General features: G+C 38.1%; 2 protein-coding genes across 2 annotated transcripts in view; one reads left to right on the top strand and one right to left on the bottom strand.

Moving 5' to 3' along the window:
• LOC126037704 (sodium channel protein type 5 subunit alpha-like) overlaps positions 1-7,840 on the bottom strand; it is a 57,558-nt gene extending 49,718 nt beyond the window's left edge. Inside the window, exons 1-2 of the mRNA XM_049798329.1 lie at positions 7,794-7,840; positions 700-1,000 (exon numbers count right to left, since the gene is read on the bottom strand). Coding sequence (XP_049654286.1) covers positions 700-1,000; positions 7,794-7,816 — 324 coding nt within the window. The 5' untranslated portion in view covers positions 7,817-7,840. The remainder of the gene's footprint in view (positions 1-699; positions 1,001-7,793) is intronic.
• Positions 7,841-18,928: 11,088 nt separating this feature from the next.
• The window catches only part of WDR48 (WD repeat domain 48), a 29,625-nt gene continuing 20,719 nt past the window's right edge, over positions 18,929-27,834 (top strand). Inside the window, exons 1-3 of the mRNA XM_049799134.1 lie at positions 18,929-19,002; positions 27,141-27,281; positions 27,614-27,692. Coding sequence (XP_049655091.1) covers positions 18,955-19,002; positions 27,141-27,281; positions 27,614-27,692 — 268 coding nt within the window. The 5' untranslated portion in view covers positions 18,929-18,954. The remainder of the gene's footprint in view (positions 19,003-27,140; positions 27,282-27,613; positions 27,693-27,834) is intronic.

The following is a 27,834-nucleotide window of genomic DNA, read 5'->3' on the forward strand; positions in this document are numbered from 1 at the left end:
ACTGGATGGAACCTTCTGCTCTTCAGGTCAAGTCCCCCTCAATAGTAAACAATCATACAATAGACATTTCATTTAGAAGGGATTCCTAGAGCATCTACTTTACGCACTCCTATAGGCAACAACACAAAACACTTTGCAATAGCATGAAGTATATGCAATATAAATATGGTACAATAAACAAAGCTGATGAGACATAAAATAACAGAAAATTAATTTACTGTAATGAAAATATATGGGTTTGCTACACAGAGAACTGGAAATATCTCAAATATGTCTCCCCTAATTTGTATAATATTTGTAATTCAGCAAAAGCATCTGCAGTAAGTCAGCAATTCCAGTGTAGTCTACTGTTTGACAGGCACTGTTTATAGGACAGTGAGTTCAGCCCCACAGATGTCATGGAAACTGCTCTGGAAAACATAGCATCAGTTATCCCAGAATATACTTCCTATGAAAGTGTAGCTATCAAGTATATCATGTTTTCATAATTAATTCTGATTGCTGACTGGAACTTAAAATACCTTTTCATTATATAATATGGAGCATACCTTAGCACTCCTGCCCCGCAAAATGCTAGTAATGTTCGAAGATTTGTCTACAGAACAGTCAAAAAAACCAGCATCTCCTGAATAGAGCTTTTACTATCTTAAGAGTTCAGCAGACAATATTAAATTAAAAAAAGCTTTCGAAAGTTTTAACCTTGTGATCACTGTAGTACGGATCAAAATCTTCCAGGGGTTCCCCAATGAGCTCCACAGGAAGATCCCCATACAGAGATGGCAGTTTTTTGCAGGTTTTCAGATCAAGCTGAGGAGTAGGTTTATCTTCTTCAACTCCTTGGTCCTTATTCTTCCAGTTAAATTTGGCTTGCTGAGGGGCTTTTTTAGCAATTCTTTCTTCGATTGCTGCCAAGGACTCAGGGGTGAAACGTCGAAAGCTGTTAGTTTCTGATGGCCAAAACAAGGGATCCATTTTTCCTCCTATATGTTTGTTTCCAGTGCTAGAAGAAAATTAAAAGAGAAAACTAGTGACAATTAGAAAATAACAGAAATAATACACAACTTAAAACTAATACCCATTACATAAATTATTTCTTTCTTCTGTGAAATGCCGTATGAGAAGAGAAGAGAAGAGAAGAGAAGAGAAGAGAAGAGAAGAGAAGAGAAGAGAGGACAAGACTATTTCAGTTGGAAGGGACCTACAACGATCATCTAGTCCAACTGCCTGACCACTTCAGGGCTGACCAAGTTAAAGCATGTTATTAAGGGCACTGTCCAAGTGCCTCTGGAACACTGACAGGCTCGGGGCATCGACCACCTCTCTAGGAAGCCTGTTCCAGTGTCTGACCACCCTCTTGGTAAAGAAATGCTTCCTCCTGTCCAGCGTAAACCTCCCTGGATGCAGCTTGGAACCATTCCCACGCGTCCTATCACTGGATCCCAGGGAGAAGCGATCAGCACCTCCCTCTCCATGTCCCCTCCTCAAGGAGCTGTAGAGAGCAATGAGGTCGCCCCTCAGCCTCCTTTTCTCCAAACAAGAGAAGCACAAAGTGCCTAGCGCTCCTTACAGGACATGCCTTCCAGCCCTGTCACCAGCTTGGTTGCCCTCCTCTGGATGCATTCAAGGATTTTCACATCCTTCTTAAATTGTGGGCCCAGAACTGCACACAGTGCTCACAGTGAGGCCACACCAATACACAATACAGCTGCATAATCACCTCTTTTGACTGGCTGGTTATATTGTGTTTGATGCACCCCAGGATATAAACCAAAACCAACTAGAAGCAAATTCATTTAGAAGAAAGGGTAATGTAAAACAAAACCAACAAAGACCAGTAATTGATTCTGGATCCACCCTGTATAATTCAGGTTGCAGAAGAGATACTTTTTTCCTTTGCCATTCCAGCTAAGAAGTGACAAAATCACATCCCTATCAGAACTCTGACAATCACCTAATTGTTTTTCTCTGTAGCAGCTTATAGTATCCGCAGCCTTGCACATTAGTTACTGTACCTCTGTATTTCTTGCAAACAGAAGTTAGTTCCGTATCTACTGTGCCTGCTGCTTACACGGGATCACAAAATTCTCTAACTGGAAAGGACCCTAAGGCTCATCAGATCCATCCCCTCCTCAAAGCAAGGCCAGCACTTAATTTGGCTCAAGGCTTTGTCCAGTTGAGTTTTGAGTACATTCAAGGAGATGTTTATGGCTTGGAGTAAAAACAACAACAAGAAATGGCAGGTTTTACTTTACCAGTCTTGAGCTTTGCTCTCCTCTGATTCTGCTGATTTGTTACTCATGTTTGCTCTTCCTGTTCTTTAGACTCTTAACTCTTTCCCTCATGCCATCTAGTTATGGCTGAAAAGCTCTGCTCATGAGGCTTTTTTCTCATTTTGCTGAGTAGCAAACTGAGAATGTGGCCACAACTAAGGCTTTACCATATGTGGTGTGATGAAAGAATATTTGCATTGATGTTAAATAACAAACTGTATTACAAACTTTTATAAATTTAGGCCAAAACCAAGATACAGTGCCTGAGAAACATCTGAGTTTCAAATATACCTCCAGATTTCCTGAAGTTTTTATAAGACATCTGTTGAAATTAATTTACCTTGACATTACTTATCACAAGCCTACAAAAGCTATGATGCATCACACTATGAAGTGTAGCATGTTGCTTGGTATTATTTCACTAACTTTGCTGGCAATGAGTCCTGCATACTTTCACATCAAGACTTGGTAATTGAGAATCATTTAGTACACAGTTCTCAAAAAATTACAGTAACAGCAGTGATAGAACTGGGAGAGCTGCTATGCTTAATTCTTCTTGTGATCACCCCTGTTCTATGTGCCTAGAAAAGCCAGGGACCTGCACTTCCTCAAAACAAACTTCACTAGGAGGTGACTTGACAGTGATCAACTCTCATGAAGCTCCATACGCACTGACTGTTATGCAGAATTTAAAGACACCATAAAGGACTACTGCAAACCAAATAATCAATAAATTGGTATTGCCCTCCTCACAACTGCATGTCAATAGCAAGATTTGTCTCTCCTAGAATTTCACAGGTGCCTTAATGCTTTGTGGCTCTCCACCAGAGTGTCTGCTGTTTATGGATATCTTGGTTATGTCTTTTTGTTTAATAACTACTCTCTTTCACACAGCAGAGGAAACAAATTTAATTATTATTAACTACTCAGATTCTGACCAGAGTCATTGACTTGTTTATTCATGCTGACAGGTATGGGTCAATTCTGCCTCCCATACCAGCCTGGGAAAAGGTAAATACGATGAAGCAACTTCACCTCTTCATATCTTCACAAATACTGCAAAATTCTTCTGGGGATTAGCAAAGTACCTTGAAGAATTTATTTTCAGTTATTCTGCTTGATCTTAAATCACTGACAAAGAGAAAGGGTGGCAAGGTAATGAGAAGCACTGAAGTGACTTAAGGCAAATCACTGTAACTATTCACTTACTAATGACTTCCTGCCCGGATTTACCACATCACTTGTAGATAACAGCAATTTACATGACTGCAGTTCTCATCCACAAAAGATGAAGAAAATTTTGACCCATTACAGGATGACTTGTCCTTTGTGACTCATGTAAAAACCAATTGCTGCCATCTAATAAACACTTTTGGTCACCAATGAGCCTTTAAAACACTCTGCATTTTTGATTGCCCGAGGTCCAGCTGTGCTACTTCAGTTTTGTGAGCTCACTTGTGGACAATGTTAGAGAATCAATACTCTTTGGTAATTATAGCTCTCTTCTTTTAAAAGAAATATATCTATGCATTTAAAGAATATGCAACTGCCTGGAGCCAGAATGATTGTGCAATGATTTTGTTTGGGTTTAGGGGATTTGTTTTCTTTTTTTTGTGCTCTGGGACTTTACAAGCAAGTTCAGATCTGATCAGGGACCACAACTCAGAGATCAAAATTTACCATGGTAACAAATCAGAAGTATAAAATCAAAGAACTTTTACTTTGCAAAACCACACAGACGCACTTCCAATCCAAAGCGCAAAAGATAAAGGGAAAATCAACATGCTCCTTATTTTTTTTTTCAAATTTTTAATAATTCTAAGGAGATTAATTTTACCTTCAAAGCATTCCTTAAAACTGACAACAGAAAGACTGAGCTTTTAGGTAACTACATTGACTGCAATAAATGAATCAAAGAAAATGGTTTTAGTAAATACAAACATTGCTTTAGTATTAAGGATTTGGGAGCTGAATTTTCAAAAAAAATGAAGGCTGAATCTGTCACAAGCACTGATCAAGAGCAAAAAACCCTACACATCCCCTTCAGCAGCAGTGACTAGAAGTCATAATTGGACAAACAGTCACGGACAACATGAGAGGATTTCCTCAGAAGACCTGTACCAGCAAGGTACTTGTGCTCATGTGGAACAACAGACTTTCTGGGCTTTCATCAACTGCCAAGTATTTACAGATTGTGACTTAGGTTAGGAAAAAGGAAGCTAAGAAGATGCGACTGAAAAAATCCTTGTGATACACATGACTAAAATATTTTGAAAAGACAGAGTGACTCCTTGAAATTCCTCAAGCTCAGCTAACGCAGCCACCTCATTATATGCTGCTGAACTACCTGAATTTTTAAGTCAAGACACTAAGATAAAGTGTTACCCTTAGAAATAATTTCAGTCTTTGCACTGGACAGAAAAGTCTCTCTAGTAAACAATTCTGGGACGGAAGCTACAAAACAAGTGTTCTCAGAAGTAAGCTAACGTACAACTGAATGGAATTTCTTCCAGAACCTGGGAAGACAAACTTGGGTGTGTAAATACAAGTTAGTGTAGGGAAATCCTAGCAAAACACTACCTAAAGCATGCTGTGAAGGCAAATACAAGGCTAGAGTCCAGATCTGTTTATTTCCAGTATGGGATATGTAAGAAATTTCCATTTAAATTAAATTAAGAATTGCAAATCCTATGACAGGTTTTGAAATCTCTGGTCCTATAGTAGAAAGCAGTCCATCAGTAACAGATACAAATGCACTGGTGGGACCTTCAGTTACAAAAGGACCACTCCCTGCAGGATCAGGGATACAAAAATATGTCTTCAAATTCACCTCTTTTTTTTTTTTTTAATTAAAGTGGAAATTACTTTTTTTTCTTATCTTGAGATGAACTGAAATCAGTGTACACAGCTAGCCACAGTTTTCGGTTATTCTAACCAGCATAAGGCTGACTTTGGGTACTGTGAAAATGACACAATCTTTTTATGTCAAAACCTAAGGAATTTCAGATATACTGATGAAATTTACTGAAAAAATGATATGCAAAGCGTTAGAAAGGGATGAAAAACAAGTCATTAAATGAAATGGACACATGGGCGCTACCACAGTACAATTATATATAAAAATTTCTTAAGATAAAAGCTGTCTTTAGGAAAATTTTCTCTAGAATAGCAAAATACTGCCAAAAAATGAGTCTATTAATACAATGTTTCACAGACACAAAATAGAAAATGCTCACTGGGGTAAAGACTAATCACCAGAGATGATAACCAACAGATTTAGACTTTTAGAATGAAAAACAAAATACAAATTCAAGCCCTATAGGCAACTCCTTAATTTGGTTCCATTTATGTGAATTCCAGAACTCCTTTCAGCTCCCTAAAAGCATGCAGAATTCCTTTTATATGCAGCACAGTAACAACAATCAAAGTATTGACCACAAGATAGTCAATGGCTCATAAGAGAGCAATTTAAACTAACTGAACTGCTCAGTAAACACTATCAAGGTCAGTGAGGGCATTTTTTGAGGAGTTTTCCAAGTATAAAAACACTAATAGCAACATAAATAGAAAAATGTCCTTATTTGTGTTTCAATTTAGTTCTAACATGTATTATAACCAATTCTGAGTCCCAAATTATTTGTCTCTGCTCCCTTGTCAATAGACACCCACTGAATATTTCCCGTGAGCACCTGGATCTGAAAATATAAAGGGTAAACTATCTGTTTAGTTTGGGTTTAGTATGCATTTAGTAGATTCTTCACATGGAAATAAAGAATAAAAATGTGTCCCTGTGGTAGGATTTTGTTTGAAAGCACAATATCAAATAACTTGCTGCTTAACATAGGTCAAAAAGTATCTTAAAATGAATAAGTAAAAAAAAGAATGAAACATGTAGCAATACTTACCATAAGATTCACCACCATAGGACTGGAATTATTAAAATCTATGCTCTAGACAGAGCCCCGTTCCTTTTTCAGTACTTATCCACAGTTATTTCCAAAAAGCTTGTTTTGACCCATCTGTGTATTTGTCAAAACTCATTTTAAGTGGGCATTTGCAAAATCAAATTTTAATAAATCTTGTACACAGTTCAGACAATGATAATATCAAAACATCCAGAACCAGATATTTCCAAGTAGTTCTTGAAGGAGTATTTAACCACACTTAAGTGCATACACATCCCATTCAATTTTGGTTCAGGCAACAAAATAGCCTTTTCAACTATAGCAACAAAATCAGTAGCTTTTTTAGTACCAAAAAAAATATACAAATTTATATTAACACATAGGCCACACATACAGAAACACAAAGATGTTATGGCTGGATGCAGTCTGTAGATAAAGACTTTTATTTTGAGGTCCTGCATGTGAAGAAGGCATCCTAAACTCCCATTACAGTCAGTGGATATCTAGTGGTATGAATAGTCAATCAAGGCTGTAGAGATATCCAAATGATCAAAGGGAGACAGCTACTTTAAAATCATCTAAAACTCCAGTGACAACATTAACTACATCTCCACTGACTGTAATGGGAGATGAAACGCCTAGATTACAAACAGCCGTGTTTAGACACATAAATATAGGTATCAATCTTGCTTTGAATTATTCCCTAGATACCAAATTTTTCCTTGCTGTTAAACAAAGACCTCGAACACTCTGGAGTCAGCTTTCTATATGACCCACAAGAGCAGAACTGGGTGTCAGTAAAACCAACGGTCTTTATTAGCTATTTCAGATTTCAAACTTCACATTCAAAGAGTTTACCATATACAACAGGAGACACTGATCTGAAAATTCTGAATATTATAAGCATCTCCAAGTTCATCATCACAATGGATGCACTAGATACGTATACTGTAATGAATGCCCATTATTAAAAATAATAACTTATTGCACAAAAAAGGTGATTAAAAAAGGAATCAAAACACTGGTTTATATGTAGATCAAATATTTTTCTATCAGATGAACCACTGTTCATGTGCTCATCTGGAACAAGAAAAAATGAGAAAACAGCTCACAGCAACAACTTATGAAATAGGCTAGGAATTCTCTCTTTTCTGTGTGTACAATACCTTGCAAAAAGCTGCTGCTATCACCTACTCAGTTTCAATAAAGAGAAAATACTTCTGCTCTCTGATCACCATTTTATTCTATTTAACTACCAATAATTATCGACAGATTTAACAGATTTTAGTCCTTTGTAAAATCAAACTTGAACATTTTATTGGACTACTGCTGTTTCTAAAATACATGGCCATTTCTTCCACCTAGCACTTTGTCCCCCACTCTCTGCTTCCCACTCACATCTCGCCCCCCAAAAAACCTTTGTGTTTAGGTAAATATCTACCGGTGGGTCTGGTGGGTTTTGGGTTTGGTTTTGGTTTCTTTTTAAAAGATTATTATACAAAGTTGTTCACAATACCAATATAATATAACATCTATTCACTCATTACCTCCAAAATTAGAAATGTATGCAACAGGTTAGACTGTGCATTACTTAAACATTGTGAAAAAAATCACTCACCAGCATTTTTGTGAGAAAAACATTCCAGATTTGTGTAGGTAAAGAAATTCCACTATGTCAAGATAAACATAACTCAGATGAGATCATACTAAAGCCAATTTGAGGACTACTGTGCATAAGCCAATATAACAAAACAAGACAAAAAGTAGTCAGTAATTAATATGAGAAATATATTGATGTTTAGTAAAATGTTATACTGCCACATGTAAACTATAGGAAGAGCAACATGTTTACAGAAATATAGTAGTTCTACTTTAAAGGCACAGTTTCTTATGTACATGCTACCTGTACCTAAAATAAAACCACTTCTAAGACTTAAAAACATGTGCACATATTATTTATATATATACATACTTGCATACATACATCCCTGAATATCCTCATCAAACTTAGATTTAAATTAGGAAAAGTAGCAAATGAGATTTCTCATAGTATACAAATACTTATCAAAACCAAAATACTTACAATTCCCCTTCACAATAAAAACCTTCACACTGCTTTCTTAAGCTAATTTCTGCTAGCTTGTATCTTCAGAGAGACAGAAAGTCTTCATTTTCTCACCTTCACCATTCTGTTCAAAAGAACATCCTATCTACCTAGCTAGCTCTTATGCAGAAAGTTTTCTTTTGTATTGAGATGCCTGGGGGAGGGATGGAAGGAGGAGCTTGATTGCTTTTCTGACAGCAATAAATGAAACTTTGTGATCTCACTAGGAACACTGTAAAAAAGGAAAAAGTGCATGGGCGATACTTTTGAAGAATAATCACCTAAATATTAATCAATTATTTTCTTTCTGCTGAAATCATAGTTACATTTATTAAAAGCAAAGGGTTTTTTTTGTTCAATCAGAAATATATGTGTAAAACCATAAGAAAGCAAAAGCTGTCCTGTTTCACATTTCATTCTGAGGTTTTAACCAGCTGAACTTTCCAGCATACACTAAATAGTGGCATAAAATTTGCCCTTCATTAAAAGCTTTTGGTGAAATTAGAGTTACAAATTACTTGTTTTCATTCCTTAATTTCTATGTTTTATTATTCCCAGGCTATGACATATGTTCATTATACCTTATAAAGACAAAATCTCAAAGTCAAATATACTATCTCTTACATACAAGATCAGACGGATTCAACATCACATTATGCTGTAACGTCTCTTAAAATATACAAACCTTGTCTGAGCAAAATAAAAACATTTATCCTCATATCTGAAATCTCTTATATTTATTTAAATAACAGATATATAGAAAGCATGCTAGCAACAGGTATTGGATAGTAACAGGTATACATTAACGGTAAACCTTATTGCTAAGTACAGCTATTTCTCTTAGAGTTACATCAACAGAACCCATTACTGTCCAAAAATTATTTTACTCTATTGGGTAGATACTAAATATTTCCTGTTGTCTTTCCTGATGATAAGAGAGTTACCATGGGTTTTGCTGGAAGAATTCTACTGAAGGAACTATGCTGTCCTTAAAAGCCAGGCAGCCCTAATGCATGCAAATAGAAAAACAACTGTGATCAAATGGTTTGCTTGATAGGTATCATCAGCAAAGGAAACAACTAAAGATGGTCTGAATGAAATGAAACACTAAGTGTTCTGTGATGCAAGAAACAATAAGCCATTTTAAGTTCCAGTGCAAGTTATTTTTCCAGAAAGCAAGAGTATGTTCTCAAGGCAAGTTCAATTAAGAGAGCAGAATTTTAAAGATCAGTAAAACATCATTCTATAATGGCACTTCATCTGCTATGGTCAAAAGCAGCCACATTTATAATGCTGGTATCACTAAATACAAAAAAGATCCTTACCTGAAAGTATTTTTTTCTGCTGTATCTTCATCAATCCATCGCTGTGAAAAATGGGGCACTGGGAGTGAAGACAGAAAAGAGGGAAAGGAGTTGCACTCCTCTGTTCTTTTTGCAAGCTGTAATATCTGTAATCAGAAAAGAGAAAGGCATGGAAAACAACAAGATTTTTATCTGTAGCTGTTAAAAGAAAGCCTTCGGACTTGCAGCTAAGAGCAGAACATTTAGACAAGTAACTTTTCTTTGTTACTATGTAAAATTTACTTTCTCCCATTGGGAAGGCAGTTTCTTAAAAGGTGGGGAGGGGGCAGAATACTAGCTTCATAGTAAGAACATTCTTTTCTTCCCGGTTTCATTTGTTATTCCTCAGTATAATGAAAAAAAAAAAAAAAAAAAAAAAAGCTTAAGTTTAACAGCAAAAAGACAATATTTGTTACAGAAATTACTAACTCCGTTAATTTAGTCACCATGTTCTTGACATGGATCTGTCTCTTCCATTAATTGCAAAGTATAGCACTCTTACTTTTCTTTTTATTGCCAGAGCACAAGAGAAATATTTTTTCTTGGTAGCATTAGTCCACCACCATTAGTCTAATGACTAAAAGTGTGCAGATGTCCAGAGCTTAAAAAACAGATTTTTGCATTATTAAATGTATCTTGTGATCGCCATAACTCTAAACACTAGATGCTGCTTTAAATTACTGATCAGATAAATTCAGTCATTAAAGATATCAAGGCATTTGATAGTTCCTGCACATTGCATGGCCCTCTTATCCTCAAATTCTACCCATCCGCCTCATCTGTTAGCTTCTATCTACTGAGAAATACTCTTGTGGTCTAATCCTAGAAATCCGTCTCTCCTATATTCAGTGGGATAATAGACATGCAACATGTGCCTCTGTCTTAGAGGGAGAAGGGTTCATACAAGGTTTCTCTTCCTATTTTTCCCCTTTATACGAATGAGACTGCTATTTAAGTTCCCAACAAATTCAGCATGATTTCCTTCCTTTTCCTATCTGATTGGGACCTTCCCTCAATAGCTCACTGACCAGGGACCCCCTACTACACATAGAGAAGTCTGAAACTCAGATCATTGAAAACCTAATCCTTCTCACTACATCCCCCTTTAACATACATCTGTATCTTTAAGATACTATGTCTGTAATTGGCTAAAATCACAAGATGCTGTATTGGGTTTGCATGGCAAGGTTTTGGGGGGGGGGGGGGGGAGGGGTGTACAGGGGTGGCTTCTGTGAGAAGCTGCTAGAAGCTTTCCCCCATGTCCAACAGAGCCAAGGTCAGCCGGCTCCGAGACAGACCCGCTGCTGGCCAAGGCAGCAATGGTGGTAGTGCTTCTGTCATAACATATTTAAGAACGGGAAAAAACCTGGGCAGCAGCAACTGCAACCAGAGAGAGGAATGAGAAGATGTGAGAGAACCAACCCTGCAGACCCCCAGGTCAGTGAAGAAAGAGGGGGAGAAGGTGTTCCAGGTGCCGGAGCAGAGATTCCCCTGCAGCCCGTGGGAAGACCATGGTGAGGCAGGCTGTCCAGGGACGTTCACGGTGGAGTAGATACCCACCTGCAGCCCAGGGAGAGAGCACCCCATGCTGGAGCAGGGGAAGAGTGAGGAGTCCTTCCCCTGAGGAGGAAGGAATGGCAGAGACAATGTGTGATGAACTGATCATAACCCCCATTCCCCATCCCCCTGTGCTGCTGGAGGGGGTAGGTAGAGAATTCTGGAGTAAAGCTGTGCCCGGGAAGAAGGGATGGGTGGGGGGAAGGGGTTTTAAGGTTTGGTTTTATTTCTCATTACCTTACTCCGGTTTGATTGGCAATAAATTAAGTTAATTTTCCCAAGTCGAGTCTGTTTTGCCCATGACAGTAATTGGTGAAGTGATCTCTCCCTGTCCTTATCTCGACCCATGAGCCCTTCGTTACACTTTCTCTCCCCTGTCCAGCTGAGGGGGGAGTAACAGAGCGGCTGCATGGTGCTTAGTTGCAGGCTGGGGTTAAAACACAACAGATGGACACAAAACACCAGATGGTACAACAGGGAATGGAACTTAAATTTCAAACAAGTAAGTCACTATTGTCACCTGATGTATCTGTAAATCTAAATCTGAAATTTGTATACTGACCTATTCAATAGCCTCTCTATTTATTATTCACACAACACTCACGCACAGAAAGTTTCAATAAAAGTGTTTTACAGAGAGAAAACAAGCACATTTATCAAAAGTTCAATGCATAAATCAACATTACTTTACTTACATGCTAAAAACATCTAGTAACTTCAACCATAATAGTTGGAAGGAAAATTACTCTAGCCTGAGAAAGACATTTCATCTTTTCAAGAAATGGATCCTGCAAAACAAAGTCATACAATGTATAACTAGATCATGTCATCCATTGATGAAGAACTCTATTGAATTTGATATAAAGTATCTTTTGACTGTTTTAACTTAGGTTAAGATTCTCTCAGAGACAAATCACGACTGTTAATTATGGAGCTTATTGCATGTTATGGTTATGGTTCACTGCCCATTAGCTGACATCGACCACAAGTAATTCTGAGAAAAATACAGTGATGTCAATGATACTCGATTAGAAGCAGCAACACAAACCACTGTTTCACACAGAAAACTCCACAAAACACAGAAAATTCAACTGTGCACATAACAGCAAATAGGTATGAATACAGACATCAAAATACTCTCCTGAAGGCAAAATCTCAATCTCTGGAGTGCAGGGAATGGAAATCATGTCAGATGGAGCACAGGTATGGTATATTTTTAGTTTCCTTAAAGATAGCAGCACCACAGGAATAGAGGATATCTCTTCTGGGTATAATAAAAATAAACACAAATCATAATCATAGCAAAAAGCTGATACTAACAGAAATCAGCTGTTAATTTTGCCTCCCTACAACATGCAATCAAAAAAGTCTTCCAAGCAACTTTAGAGTTAAAAATAAACAGTTCCTCCTCATTAATGCAACTTCCTGAAATTTGGTAAACCTGCTTAAGTGATATCATGACACACAGCATTTCTCAATAGAAATCCTAGTTTTTCTATGTTAAGATTCTTATTTTCTCTTAAGCCCTCAAAGCTGCACACTGCCCTGGAGCAAAGCGCTATATACGAATTTTCAGAGTGCAAACCACATGGTTTCCTTGCCCCTGCTTGAAACAGAATTATCACTGATCATTGCCTGGGAAAGTTGTTCTGGTTTTGGTGCAGTGGCTCTTCAGCTGACCTTTTGCAGGACAGCCACATAACAGCAACATGGAACACACAGATATAATTGCACAAATATAGTACCCCGATGACTGCATTTGTGAAGGCACTGATGCCAAATAAAATGAAAAACTAAGTACACTTTCTATTCTGTGTGTAGATCTTTAGAGCCTTTTGGGGAAACAAGCTTGTGTGTTTAAAAGGAAGACAAGCTAATCAAAACCATCTTGGTTATGTCTTTCAGGTAAATATCTTTGAAAAATGTGGTACAGGATAAAACAGCAAATTCAGCGATGGTTTCCATTGTACTCAGTCATTCAAATAAGAAGCGGAGACCTGACTTGATCACATCGTAAGAACTTACAGATGAACAAGTCCTTTAATAGTGGATGGCTCTTCAATCCAACAAACAAAAGCTGAAATTTGAAACTAGTCAAATGTGGACCAAAAAAGGGCACACATAACAGAATGGACAATTAAGTACCGAAACAACTTGTGAACACTTGTGACCTTCTCAAATACTCAAAATCATTAGTGCTTGATTAGAGTAGGCCTTCATTTTCTAATCCCCACCTAGCTTTATATACATATGTATACAGTTTGAGAACTGATAGATTTTCATATTACAGTATTTCTTTATAATATATATTTGGAGCAGTATAACAGTTATTAACCCTGATGCTTACAGCACAAATGATATTTCTTACAAGTTTATGTAATGGAGGCAGTTCATTGCTCAGCAATAAAATTTCACACTCCTTGGTAATTCAAGTGTTTGCATTGGATACACTTGCAATGAAAATTATTTGCATAGATTTCTGTTTACTACAGCTGCAACTTCAGAGAATTTGCAATCCTCCCTCCTGTCTAAACTAAACTGGCAGACAGGGAGAGAGGCATGCCCACAATTTGGGAAATACTCTAACCTCTGACATTAAAAGCCATCTCTGAATAATGCACACACATTTAGTACGATAAAAAATCAAATGCATCCTTCGTGGGCTGAATTAATTCAGCTGCTGGCCAGAAGCTTCAGGATTCTCCTTAATTTCAAGACCTAGATGAGATTCCAGGAATGCCTCTTATAAAATATCATATCCCCGGAACAGAAGCAATATGAGACAGCAGGCAAAAAGAAAAGTAGTGGGGAAATACATCTTCTTCGTTACACTTGGAATGCAGAATTACTACATATTACATACACAGTAAAACCAAAACCAATACACACACACACAGAGAAACATATTATACAAAATATTTAAAGGCATGAGTCTGTCACAGAAAAAAATTAGGGGCTCTGGCTAGTAAGTATCTCTGAGATAAACTAAAGATGTGCCCCAATCCCTCTTAGAAAAGAATCTAATAGTGTATAGTACATGATGTATTTATCAAGATAATAATTTATATGATTGCCATTTCCCTTTTTTCATGCTGCATGATGAAATAAGAAGTCACACGGACATGAAATACTGTATTTGGTAAATAGCTAATTGGTTTTACAGAATAACAGGAAATGGCTTTTATGGTAAGTACACATTAAACGCATTGTTACACAAAGTAGCTTTCTGCCTAATGACCTAATGTACACTGAATAAGTCTGAAAATTAGCTCAGTGCCTGAAGTTCAAGTTATTCCATCTGTTTCTCCTTAGTATTCTGAAAAACAGTATTTCTGAAGTATTTTGTATTTCTCAAAACATGCTAAAAGCATGCAAAATATTGCTACTACAATCTCTGAGAGATTTCCACTATTTCTGATGCCATCTTGCTAACATAGTTTATTCTTGAAGTCTCACCTTTTATTGCATGGCTCCAAACACAGCCATGAAGTGACAAATGCAAGCGCACTAGCAAAGATTGAGCTATTTGGTTTCAAACCTACTCCTTATTGTAGCTCCCTGTAAGATTAAAGTCTAAACTTCAACGTGTCAAGAACGCAACTGCTAAAAATTATGTAATATCAAACAGCTTTACAAATTAAAAACAAACCATATACGCTAGTGAACTAGAACACAGTATCTAGCAGCTAGATGAATGTGAGAAAGCAAATTTAAAACAAAGTTAATGCTGACATAATAATTTATCTCCTTTCTCCAAAGCCTCCTGGATTTTACCTCTGTCCGTCCCTCCTCTCTAGCTAGCTGGGGTATCTGATTTATCAATATGGCTTGAAAATTTAGCTTCTTTCTTTGTTTCCAGTTGCCATCACACTGGTTCCATATCTCCTACTTACAATAACTGGCAGTCATTAAAAATGCATACGTAGTCACTGTTTTGTCACCACATCTGCAGAGCCCTTTGCTCATACGTGACCCAGCTGCAACAGAGGCTCAGACACATCAACTGCCTTAGTGATTCAAGGAACTCACTCTCACCCCCCTGTGCCAGTGGAGAAACTAATGCCTCATCCAGCAGTCAAAAATAGAGCAATTGTAAACTCATTTGCAGTATTTTTCATTAGATTTCTACAAATATTCCCTCATTGTAAAGAGTGCGAGAAAAATAAGACAGAAAGTGTGGGGATCTGCCTGACTATCATATAAAATCACAACTTTATTCCAGATGGTATTCTGCAACTTTTCAGGGCTTAATCCAGCAGCACAAGGCAGTTGCAGACACACCACTTCCAGAGAACCACAGCAAAGACTGTCCTTACGGTACATTGTTCTGTGAATGTATTTTTGTGGCTTTTACGAAGGAGTGTAAAACAGTGGATTGTATTACTTGAATCTCTTGCTTACACAGACACGTAGAATATGATATCCTAGGAAAATTTAGTCACACAATAAAATTAAATAGGGTTTAAGATCACAAAGTTTCACATCCCATAAAATACAGACGAAATACAGTAATTTCAAACAGCTACATCTGAGTCATGCCCATAAATTATATATAGGCTACAATACTTTTGCTTTCAAGCTATGTAGAATCTACCACGTCCTTTGGGGATTTCTTTCAGTGATTAGCTGGTCTTAAAATGCATGTCTTCTTCATATCCTGAACTTATGTAGCTTTTATCCCAACTACAGAACCTATTACAGCTTTTCCTGGAGGATTAAAGAGGCCTTTTTTTATGAAAAATATTTTCTACTTGTAGTTGTATAATTATATTTTTAAAAAATAGGGTTAGAAGTGATGTCCTAAAGCCAACTAGCTCACACTTTACCCCAAACCAGCATCAACTCTACTGATGTAATTCCTGGAGATATTTGTATAGTCTCTTATTACAACAGATGGTGATTCCAAAACCTTTATATTTAATGTATTCTAGTGCTTCGCTATTCTCACTGCCAAAAAAAGGTTTTTCTTGTGCTTCATCTGAATTTCCTGAACTGCAATCTCAGCCTGTTACTTCTTGTTTCACTCATCATGGACATGAAGATGAGTTTATTCCACATTTCTTCTTAGTGCTATCATGTTTCCTTTCGTCTTCTCTTCTGTAGACAAAATCCTCGTGAACTTTACATCATAATTCATACTTCTCAGGCTCCAAATCATGCTTACAGCATATTTCTAAATCCCTTTAACATTTTCTTTGAATGCTGTGACTCTCAAACCTCACACAGACGGAATGCAGCAGCAGATAGAAGAAGCTGGGAAATTCTACAGCATTCTTGAACCTACTACTATTAAGGAAATATCATCTTTATACTCTTACTTATTATGACTATTCACTCAACACTTACATTCTAGGCATTTCCATCCTTACTTCTCTCATCTCAACATCCTGACTTCACTCCTGAGACCTGTTTAGTTCTCCATCACTTCCCTTTTGGCTCAACAGCTGTTTGCTCACTCTAGTGTTCTCAGAAGTTCACAATTTGGCTAAAGATGATCAGATTTTCATGGAAATTGAAAAATAATCCCTAGACTCATGTATACATCATGTTCCTTCTCTTCCAAAACCAAAAGCAAACAGCTAACATTATAAACTAGATCATCTTGCCACTTTCCCAAAACGACACAAACATGATGAAAGGCTGAAAGGTTACTGCATAACAAAGAAAATCTTACCTATAATATTTTTTTGCATAATACTGTCTTTAGTTCAGGCTTGATAAACATACACACAGAAAACAGGAAATTAGCACTAAGTCTCATATTTTTAGCAGCCCTCAGTAAATGTATATTGGACTAGGCGATCTCCAGAGATCCCTTCCAACCACAATGATTCTGTGATACGAAGGGATCATTGTATTTTTTTTTCTCCTTACAGTAATGAATTGTTGATCTAAAAGGTTGAAGAAACACTGTATTATATACATTAACTGCAGTGACTATCCACAAGAAGTTCTTTGACACACAAAAAAAGAGGAAAAACAATTTTTAAATTGCATAACAATGTAAAAACCAAAGGTTTTCTGTCCATAAACAAATTCAATTTTAAATCAAATGTACAAAAGATGATGACTGCCCTTGAAGACACAATATTAACTTCACTAAATGAATAATCCATTCGTGATTACGGATAATGAAAGGATGATCAGGGCTTATGAATGAAATTATTATTTCATTTTATCAAAGAAGAACACAAAAATAATATAAGAATTTCAATATCTTTAAGAGAAAACAATAAATGACTTTAAAAGTATGTGTGAAAATAACTGTGTTATGAAGTCATCAACCTCTTAATGGACTAATGCATACTGAAATTTAGTAAGGCACTTTGCTCAGTATTTACTTACAGAGAAAACTTGACACTGCCTCATTCTTCTCCAGCCCAGAATCCAATAAAATTATGTACTTTATGCATGACAGCATCTGAAACACTTTGACAATTGTCATTAGCCTGAAGCCAGTACACAACTAAACTCTGAACAAAAAAAGCCTTAATTTTACCTTTGAAAAAAAAAGAAATTTATTAAACAATAAATGCATTTCACATTTATCTTAGAAGATGCCTTAAATCATATGCTTCTCACTGCCTTAACAAGATAAAATAGTTCAAATACCGCAGTTAAGGACAGACTTTGGTCAAGGCAGATCTCATTTAAGAATCATACCCTCCACTTGCAATTGTGATGAGGACACTGTGCATTCAGCAATGCTAGAAAATGTGATCTGTATCAAAATAAGCAAAGTTTAAATTAGCATAAGTAAATGGCCATTATGTCTTCTACTTATTTTTGCAGCCAGCATCGAACAAGAATGTGAATACCTGATCTTCATCTCCTTATCCCCTTACACATTTTTTTCTCTCCCAGTAGGGTTGGGGTTTTTTTCCCCCACTAATTAACTATTAGCACCTTCACTGTTCTACCACAGTGAATTAACCAGTATAACAAAAAGGTGTGCCAAGACGACAGTCTGTACACAACTTCATACAGATCCTCACCTAGAACATGGTAACTGCTGCAGCTGAACACTTTTTGCATTAACGGTTAAAGTGCCAAAGAGATATTTGGGATGGAGGTGGGGGAGGGGGGAGCATCTCTGGAAGACAGTATTAAATTTCGTACCATTATACAATCATTTTCAGGAATCCTTTTTCATTAGACAAAATAATACCATCTTCCCTGGTTCTCTGGGGAAGGGAGTTGAGCCTTTGCTGATTACCTCAGTGGGGCAGACCCAACAAGGTGCAAGACGCCATCTCGCTTTTAAGCACTTGTCCCCCACCACAGACCCTTAAAAAGAAGACGGTGGACCCCGGGACTGAAAGGGCGTGTGTAAGGCCCTCCAGCACCTCACCTCAGGGCTGGCACCCAGCACCAGCCTTGTCTGAACGCCTCAGCCCTGAGCTGAGCCCTCCAGAGGGGCCAAGTGACCTCACCCCACAGGCCTGCCCGCCCTCCTGGGGGGAAAACACGGCAAGAAGGGACGAAGACACCCCGCGAGCGGCAATACGAGCACGGAGATAACCCCAGCACTTTCCGGGTAAAGGCTGTGGAGAACCCGCCCTGAGGAGAACATGGCAGCTGCCCGCGGCAAGGCGGGACCGCTAGCCCCGCCCCCTCCCCTGGCCCCGCCCCCTCCGGCCGTTCCCCTAGCAACGCCTCGGGCGGTCACCGCCCCCGCCTCCACCTCGCTTGCGCGGGCTCGGAGCGGAGAAGGGGCGGGATTTCCGGGCCGGCTCTCCCTCAACGGAAATGACATCAGAGTGTCAACATGCAAGATGGCGGCGCATCATCGGCAGAACACGGCGGGGCGGCGGAAAGTCCAGGTGAGGGCGAGGCAGGGCCTGGGGGGGGGGGGCTGGACCGGGGGGGGGGGGCCGCGGCCCGGCGGGGCTCTGGCACGGCCCGGCCCGGCAGGAGGAGGAAGAAGAAGAAGAGGAGGAGGAGGAGGAGGAAGGCGAGGTGGAGCGCGGCCCGGGAGAGGGGTGGGGTCAGCGGGCGGGGGCGGCGGGCAGGTTTTGGGCAGCGGCGGGAGGGCAGGGAGGGCCCCCCCTCGGGGACCCTGCCGCTCCTCGGGGACCCTGCCGGCCGGCCCTGAGAGGCTGTGGCAGCGGCTGCTCTCAGCTGGGGGCGGAGGGGGGGGGGGGGGCGGAAGGGATTTGGGGTTTCCATGGCGACGCAGTCGCCTCCTTCCCTTTCCCAACAGCCTGAGGCGAAGGGGAGATGTTCCCCCACCCGCAGTGGCGCTCCCCCACCTCCGCTAACGTCCGTGGGGAGGGGGCGAGTCGCTGCCCTCGGCACCGCGGCCTGGCCGGCCGAGGGGGACGAGGTGCTGGTCGCTGCCGAAGGGGGTCAGGTTCCCCAGGGCGGGGGAGGCAGAGCTGAAACCACCCCGCCAGCCTGTCCTTTCCAGCTCCGGTCAGCCTTTCTTAAAAGAAAGACCGTGGCCTAGGCAGTCTGGTGGGTGTAAACTTCCTCAGCTCACCTGAGAGACCATCAGATCTCGTGGTGTGGGCTCCTAGGTAGCCACGAATGCACTGTTGTAGCCTTGGTGGAGACTGGAATTACTGAAGTGTGTGTGAAAAGTCAATAGTCTTTTACAGTAAAAGTCATGAAAATGATTTATTATGTTCCTCAACTTTTTCCTTCTTGTTTGTGATACCACCGGCACTTTAAACATTTTTACAGCTTTCGCTATGGAAAAGATTTAATGCTTTATCAATGTGCAAAGCTGCCTACCTCCACTGGCAAGTGCAAGTTTCAGCTGTATCTATCCACTGTGATCAAAAGAAATACTGATTAAGCCTGAAATAGCATCAGGATCGTTCCAAACAGAGCTGCATTTGGGTTTGGAACACATCTTTTGCGTTTTATCACATAGAGGAAATGTGCACTTCTTTACAGCATTTAGTGGTTTTCAGGGTGAAGGTGAACACTCAATCAATACTGTAGAAAGAGTTCCTTTGCCCTGCCAAAAAAATTCTCAGACATTCTTTAAAATACAAAGAAACCAAAATATAATACCCCTTTATTGACTTCATTGCCTGTGCCGTAAACAGGTTTTTACAGGTTGCTCTCCTAAGGAAGGGGATTTTATGGTAACTAGTTATTTCTTTGATGTAGTCCTATTTCTGTATAAAGTATTATTTCCCTGACAGCAACATGCATCAAAGAGTACCTTATTTCCTTTTTACTACTACATGCATTTTCCAAACATTACTTACCTCAAAAGCTTGTATTTACAGGTGGTTTTGTGCTCTTTTGTGATGTCTTCTTTTCTGCTTTCATTGTGTTATGTAATTTTTTTTTCACTTAATGTACTGCTACACTGACCTGTGTCTTAGCCAGTACGTTGTAAGGCTAGATCTACCGAGAATAACTTTGGTTGTATTATAAGCATATATAAAGCCTTGAGTAGACACTAGGTATTTTCTTGTGCTCTTATGATTCCACCTACTTGGTTAGAAACAGGATTTTGTTCATGTAATGGAATTCTAAGTGGCTGTTGTATCCATCAGCTGCTGATGGAAAGTTGAAACCACTAATGATTTGTTTTTCTTCCCAATGGTTGAGCATTTAGGGTGCTGCTACATCAAGCTTTTGAAAGAGAGAGAGGGCAAGAAACTTCTCCCAAATCTATGAGGCTAGGGGAAGAAGCTTTTTAAAAAAATACCTCTCAGGCATGGAGGAACTTGATTTCTTACATGGCAGGAGAGCTGGTTGAAGTTTATGGAAATAGGAACTGTTATTATGTTGGATGCACCTGTTTTACTGGTAAGCAGAACCATCCAAAATAGTCAGTTTAGGGTGCTTCTGCATATAATTGTATGTTTATAAGGGTTTAATAAGAATAGATGTTTTAGGCCTCAAAATAAATTCCATGCCTAAAAAAAAGGTAGGAAGTTTAATTACTTAAATGTCAGCCAGGCATTTGAAATGTCCAGCAGCAGGCTATTGGTGTTTCTTAAGCTCAGCTGTGCGTGCCTGAAGGCTGCAATAGTAAGGTTGTCTGATTTGCAAAGGGAATGGAGGTGCAGAGGTGTGTCAGACACTGCTGTGTGATGAGAAACAGTTGGCCATATGCTGTAGGTTTCAGATATGTTATGGGGAATTAAGTCAAGATGAAGCCACTTTTCAGCAGGTGGCTTAAAGTAGCTGCCCTTGAGGGGCTTCATTGTAACTGCTCTCCCAAACTTGGTGCCTGGCCAGAATAAGTTCACCCCCACACTCAGAAACCTATTGACAGAGCATGGGAATTTTGCTCTAAGTGACCTGGATCAGCATCTTTGTTATGAAATTATTGAATTTGTCTTTAAGTCTTGTACAGAATAAGAAGATCTTTTTGCACTAACTTTGTTATCTTTATGCACTAATACTGCATTATGACATTAAGTAGAAAGTGAAACAAAAAAACCTTTACGTTTAGAAAATATTTCAGCTACTGACTTTTTAATAGTACCATTTATTAAAAGTGCACTAGATATTGTGTGCTGTAACTGATTAGCTTTTATAGATATACTTTATATAAAAGTATATAAATTATATTTATAAATTATTGTAATATAATATTTAAGCGAACGAATAGCCTGTAAGTTGATTCCATTGTAAAAGGATAAGTTTAACTTCTTTAATGCCTTCCGTTACTTTTATTCTATAGAACCTGTAGCGCCTGATTGAAAATTCAAATATCAATAGGTTCTTAATTTTAAAACTTATTTTAAGGGATATATCTGCCCTACCAAGACACTAAGGCAATATATTTTAATTTTTTTTTCTTGGTTGTTGACTGCTGCTTCTCTCATTTTTGATGCAATTCATGTCAGTTCTCATGGAATCCTTCCAGTGATTTTGAGAAATAGCAGATTTTTAATTGCTCACAATAGCATTTGTGTCTTTGAATGTTTTCTGTACTTAAAAACAAGGTATGAGTGCTGTCAGAACTCACCTGTTCGCTGTTTCCTCCACCGTGATGGTGTGGTGGTATTTTTAAAAGCAGATTCTACCCACCTATTAAGACAAAATCTGTTATAAGACATGTTAATGTAACAAGGGTAACAAGATTTCGGATCAGCTGATACAGTCATCCATGAAGGAAACACATTGTAGATCCTGTAAGAAATTCGCTTGGCTTTGTGTGCTGAAATGTATCTGTTGACAGTAGCTTTATCTCTGGAGCTCTTAGTCATTAAAATGATTAGTCCTGAACCATTTAGAGTACTGAATCCCATAAATTCTTTATAATGAGGGTCCATCACCTTGTAATGTTTGTGCACTGCTGCAGTGAAAGATTCTTATTCGTTATGGGAGTTTATAAAAGCTAGAGCAGTATAAATGTAAAAGGCCCTGGCCATTATTAAAATATTTCTTATCCCACAACTCTTGCCGCTCCCAGACCATGATTGCAATAAAATGACTATGATCTATATCATAGTCATTATTATCTTTGTGGTTTGCAAGTGACTTTGTGAATCAATGCAATGAACAAAGCAGTAATGTGCTCTTGGTCTGCCCTGTTTGAAGTGAATGCCAGTTGGTGCTTAGAATCATAACTTGCTGGTGACCTTCACAGTCCTCTCCAGGCAGAATAGGGTACCTTATCTAGAGCAATAAAGATGTGTATGCCGCGGGTCAGAGTTGAATTTTTTCACAGCAATTTCTTCTCAGCCAAAAGCCTGTTGCTTTTATGTTGTTCACATATATGTGTGCACATGCATGCTTGAATATATACTATATATTTTGTATTTGTATATTTACTATATTTACCAATAGTTCTTACATTTCTATGCTCAGTGACACTCAAATTTAAAAAACCCCAAACAAATTAAAAAACACTTTCTGACCGTTTTTCCCAAAAATATGAATATATAATGTAGAACCACATGTGGATTATCAGCAATCTTCCTTTGTTCATCTTAATGAACTTTTCAGCTGAGTGAACTTGCCTGCTGTCCATCACTCTTACACAAGTGTCAAGTCTTTTAAATCAAGTTGCCGTTGCTTTTATTGATCTGTTTTAAGTTCCCTGTGTTGAGAGGCATTTCAATACCCTTTCAACAGATTTTGTGGAACCCTTAATTTGTCCCTCTGTGTTAATTTATAATTAATGTATCTGAATACAAGCCTGGATGCTTATACCTCTCTTTCTGAAAGGTTCCATGTGATGCACAGCAAATGTCTTTTGAGGTTATTTTTAGTTTAGCCACATACTCCATGTGTCTTGTTCTAGTTTTTTTAATATAAAAGATATTTCTTTCAGTCTCAATAACTGGTTTGCAAGAGTGGACCATTTAACATTTTTTCGTTTGGATGAGAAAGGAAATTTATTAAGTATTTCCATTGTAAGCAACTGACAGTAACTAGCATGTCATTAGGCATCCAATAAGAGTTGGAGGGTCCATTTTTGCACCATAGTCATCAGTTTCAATTCATGCTTTCTTCATGAAAAGTGGTGTGTCTTGTCCTTACCTAACTGCTCAAATAGCAGTGTTCATTTGAAATGTTGGTGTTGTATTCAATAAATTGGCTGACCACAAAATCATCATCTTTCATCTTAATTTTCTCCCCTTGTGCTTTTAGTATTAGAAGTAAAAAAAGAATTTTAAGGAGCACATGGATTAGAATCACCTTTATCATTGAAAAATGGCTGTCGTAGTTTTTTTCCTATGACATGCAGAAAATGATCATTACCTATTCTTTATACAATAGGGATTTCTTTTCCTTTTTACTCTTGTATCTTAAATATTTAAGACCGTTTATCCAAAAAGGTATACTATTCCTTCTGTGGATGGAAAATAAAACTTTGTAGAATTATAAGTCTGAGGAGAGACAAGAGTAACTGGTTGAATTCTATGAACAGTAGTAGCCGCTGCTGGGTAATTTTGTAAATGTCAAGCTTTTTTTGTTGTTTCCCATCTATTTTTCCATCTAAGCTTAAATGTATTTACACACACACAAAAAAGAAACAGTAAGAAATAAGATTTTAATCTCTTTTTCATTCAGTTGTTACAGCAGAGTTACTTTGTCAAGTTTCTCACAGGAAGGAAGAAGGATGATGCTATATTTAATGCTGAACTGGCACTGAGATCTAGCATTCGCTCTTAGATGTACCACAGACTCATTAACCCTGAAACAATGTAATTCCTCTCTCTGTCTCAGTTCTCTTAAAATATAAACAATACTTGCCAAGAGGTGTTTGACTAAATTCACGTGTGGAAGTTATTAAAAGGAATAAAGGGCAAATTAAGTTTGACCTTTATTTGAATATTTCAGTATTGGTGGTAGTGGGAAACGGTTGTCAGTCTTCCCTGGTCATGTCTGAAAGATGGAAAAACAGCAACCAGCTCAGCTGACAGCCACAGTTTCAAGATCTTCTAGACAGAGATTTAATAGTTATGCAAATTCCATTGAAGAAGGAAGTTAAAATTATTTTATTACATCTAATCTCTATAAGCTTTTTTCACTGCTAGTTTCTGTGTTAAGAACAATATTTAGTTCTTTATTTTAGCAAGAAAATATTTTATCCATTGCATTTTAAGAAATTACGAAACTACTTTAATTCTGTCAAGATTAAAATAGAAATATGACTCTCAATTTTCACAGTCCCATGAAAGGATCAATCATATATCAAAAGTACCTTATTTACTACAGTAAGCCATCATTTGCTATTTATGGCTGTTCTTTACTTGAACTCCTGTAAATTAAAAAAGTAACATTATTATGAGCAAAAAGCTTCTTAAAATGCTTGGGTGACTAACATAGTTTGACAGTCTTCTTTATGAGTAGAATAAAGAGCTCTGTGTTACACCTGAAAATATAACAAATATGGGAGGTGACTGACAGAAGAGTAACAAATCCAAAAATTAAGGATTTGTCAAAAAATATCCTGCTAGCAGTTTGGAGAAGCAACAGCTGAAAGGCCCCTGCTGATCCTGAGTCTGATACTATATTTCAGGAAGAGATTGTTCTCCCTAATAACGAACATCAAATTTGATCTACTGACCTTTAGGTTTTGAATTCCTTTGTGTCCTATCTGCTCATACTTAGTATTTTTAACTGAATATTTTCATTGGCTTTATTCAAAGTGTTTGAAAGCAGTATGATTTGATGGCCATCCCTTTGCCTTATGTTTTGTATCATGTTAAACCTTGACTTTGTTTGTAGCGTTCTTTTACTCAAATAGTCTGTGCGGGTCTTCTAGCAATGTAGACATGATATGATCAAGCCCCGGTGAGGAGTTTCACATATATCTGGCACTCTGCATTGCACACAAAAAATACTTCAAGGATTTGAAGTGTTTTAACATAACACCGTTATGTGTGGTTGATGGTGTCTTCTCTCAGTAATGTCTCTGAAGCCGTGTCTAGGTGGAGACTTGAGCATGGATAGCAAGAATATTATGGATAAATCTGGAATAGGTGAGAGAAGCTGAGAGTTTTGGTAATTCGGACACAGTCTGAAATTGGGAGGAAGAGCCGTGACGCTACAAGGACTGTAAGTGGCTAACAAAGACTATGAGCGAGAAGTGCTTTAAGACCATTGGGACATAACATAATAAATGTAGTAAAGGACTTGTGGAATGGTAATGGAGAGTATTAAGGCAGAAGGATTCAGGAGGCTCTTAATTTTGATCCTCCTGTGTTGGTCTGTAGAGCTGTTGCAGCTGTTTCTAAAACAGAGAATAGGACTGGATGCATGCTTTCTAGAAGCATCAGTTCTCTTACTGTGCTGCATTGGGATGGGATAATGCAGTTGAGGTGTTGCCCACATTAACCAAATGGACCTATCAGTTGTTGAGCTATAGAATCTGGGATGCTGTAAGATACTTCTTCAATGATAAGGACCACTGAACATTTTGTTTAATTTGTTGGTTTTATTTTGTGTAACTGAGATCTGATCTGGAAAACGTTTTCTTTATACTGCTATAATGCAGTTATTGGAGTGAAAAATTGCTTTCAGATCTCTAGCCCAAGACTACTCCTTTGAAAGTGTTTTCAAAACACTGGTACTTATGTATCCCAATGATTCCTTCTGTGGGCAGATTGGATTATACCAAGCCTAAAATATTACCTTGTTCTTCTGATTATATTTTACAGAATCTGTGCAGAGGCATACCTGGCAGCTTCCTCTCCTTGTCTCTAAGTGTGAGGACTTTCCTCATAGTAATGCATAAACTCTGTGTAAACACTGTTATCAGGAGAGATGCAGTACAGTGTGAATGGAGTAGTTCTGAAGAAATTGCAGTACCTTATAATTCTGTTTACTGAACAGTAATAATGGAGAGTGCTATAGCCTTTGCAGTATGTATCCTTAAATCTGCTTTTAGTATTTCTGAACGATACAATGAAATAACCTATACACACAGTACTGTCAAATACAGAAGTAAAGAAACTAAAGGAGTCATTTATCTGAAAGAGCAGTAAATATGCGTGCTTCTTATTAGAAAGTAGGTAGCTTTTAAAAAATTGGTTTCAAAATAATAGCGACACCTGAAATAGCTAGAATTTGGACCTGCAGTCTTTCAGTGATTTGTAATCCTTAGTGACCCTATCCTCTCCCTTGTGAGTCTGGGAAATACCGTCATCCCGGCTATAGAAGCTATGAAACCTACTTAGGAAGCGAGACACAAGCTCGGTGTGTTCTCCAAGATCACCCAGAATATCTGCACAGAGCAGCAAATTGAAATAAGGATTCTCTTGGCCTGAGCTTGAGTCGTAATGATTAAATAGTCCTTTGGGCTCCAGTTCTAGCACTGCTGATATCTTCTCTATGATTCTTCCCCATTTTCAGGGGAGGTGAATGACTGAGATGGTGTGGGTAACTCTCAAACTGACAGGCTTATTTAATGCTTGTAAAGCTCTTAATATTTTCTACCTGAGAACCTCACAAAGATGAAATTAGATGTTAGGATTTTACGGCCAAGCCAATATCTTAATACCATAATTGGATTTTTGTAAATGTGTTTTAGGTCTCCTATGTGATTAGAGATGAAGTGGAGAAGTATAACCGAAATGGGGTAAACGCACTTCAGCTGGATCCAGCATTAAATAGACTCTTCACAGCAGGCCGAGACTCTATCATAAGGATATGGAGTGTCAATCAGCACAAGGTAAGCCATGAGAGGTTTCCTATGTCTTAACCTACTTTTTTTCCAAGTTATCATGCTAGTAAGTTGCCTACAGGTATACATCTGATACTGTTTTAACAGCTGCCAATTATTATGATAGGAAAATCATTTTGATATTGCTCGTACTGTGATATCTTACATGGCTGTATAGTTCTTTCACAAAAAGATTCTGGAATAGTGACTTTAAGTAACTCTGTATTAGGCAACTTTTGATTCATTTGAAGGTGGAAGAAAATATTGCAACAGGATCTGATAGTCACAATCTTTTCCATTTGTGATGAGATGTTATAAAATTTTGTTTTTTTAATTTGCAGCAAGACCCTTATATAGCATCTATGGAACATCACACAGATTGGGTAAATGACATTGTGCTCTGCTGCAATGGTAAAACATGTAAGTACTTAATGTTTGAAAACTATAATATTCAGAAATTGTGTATAAGAGTGTATTATCTGCTGCTTTAACTATTTTCCATCTTAGCATGTAAAATTAATTTGTCATGTGTGTTGTAAATTTGAGAAATAGTGTAAGCAGA

Source organism: Accipiter gentilis, chromosome 4, assembly GCF_929443795.1.
Source record: "Accipiter gentilis chromosome 4, bAccGen1.1, whole genome shotgun sequence".
Lineage (NCBI taxonomy): Eukaryota > Metazoa > Chordata > Aves > Accipitriformes > Accipitridae > Astur > Astur gentilis.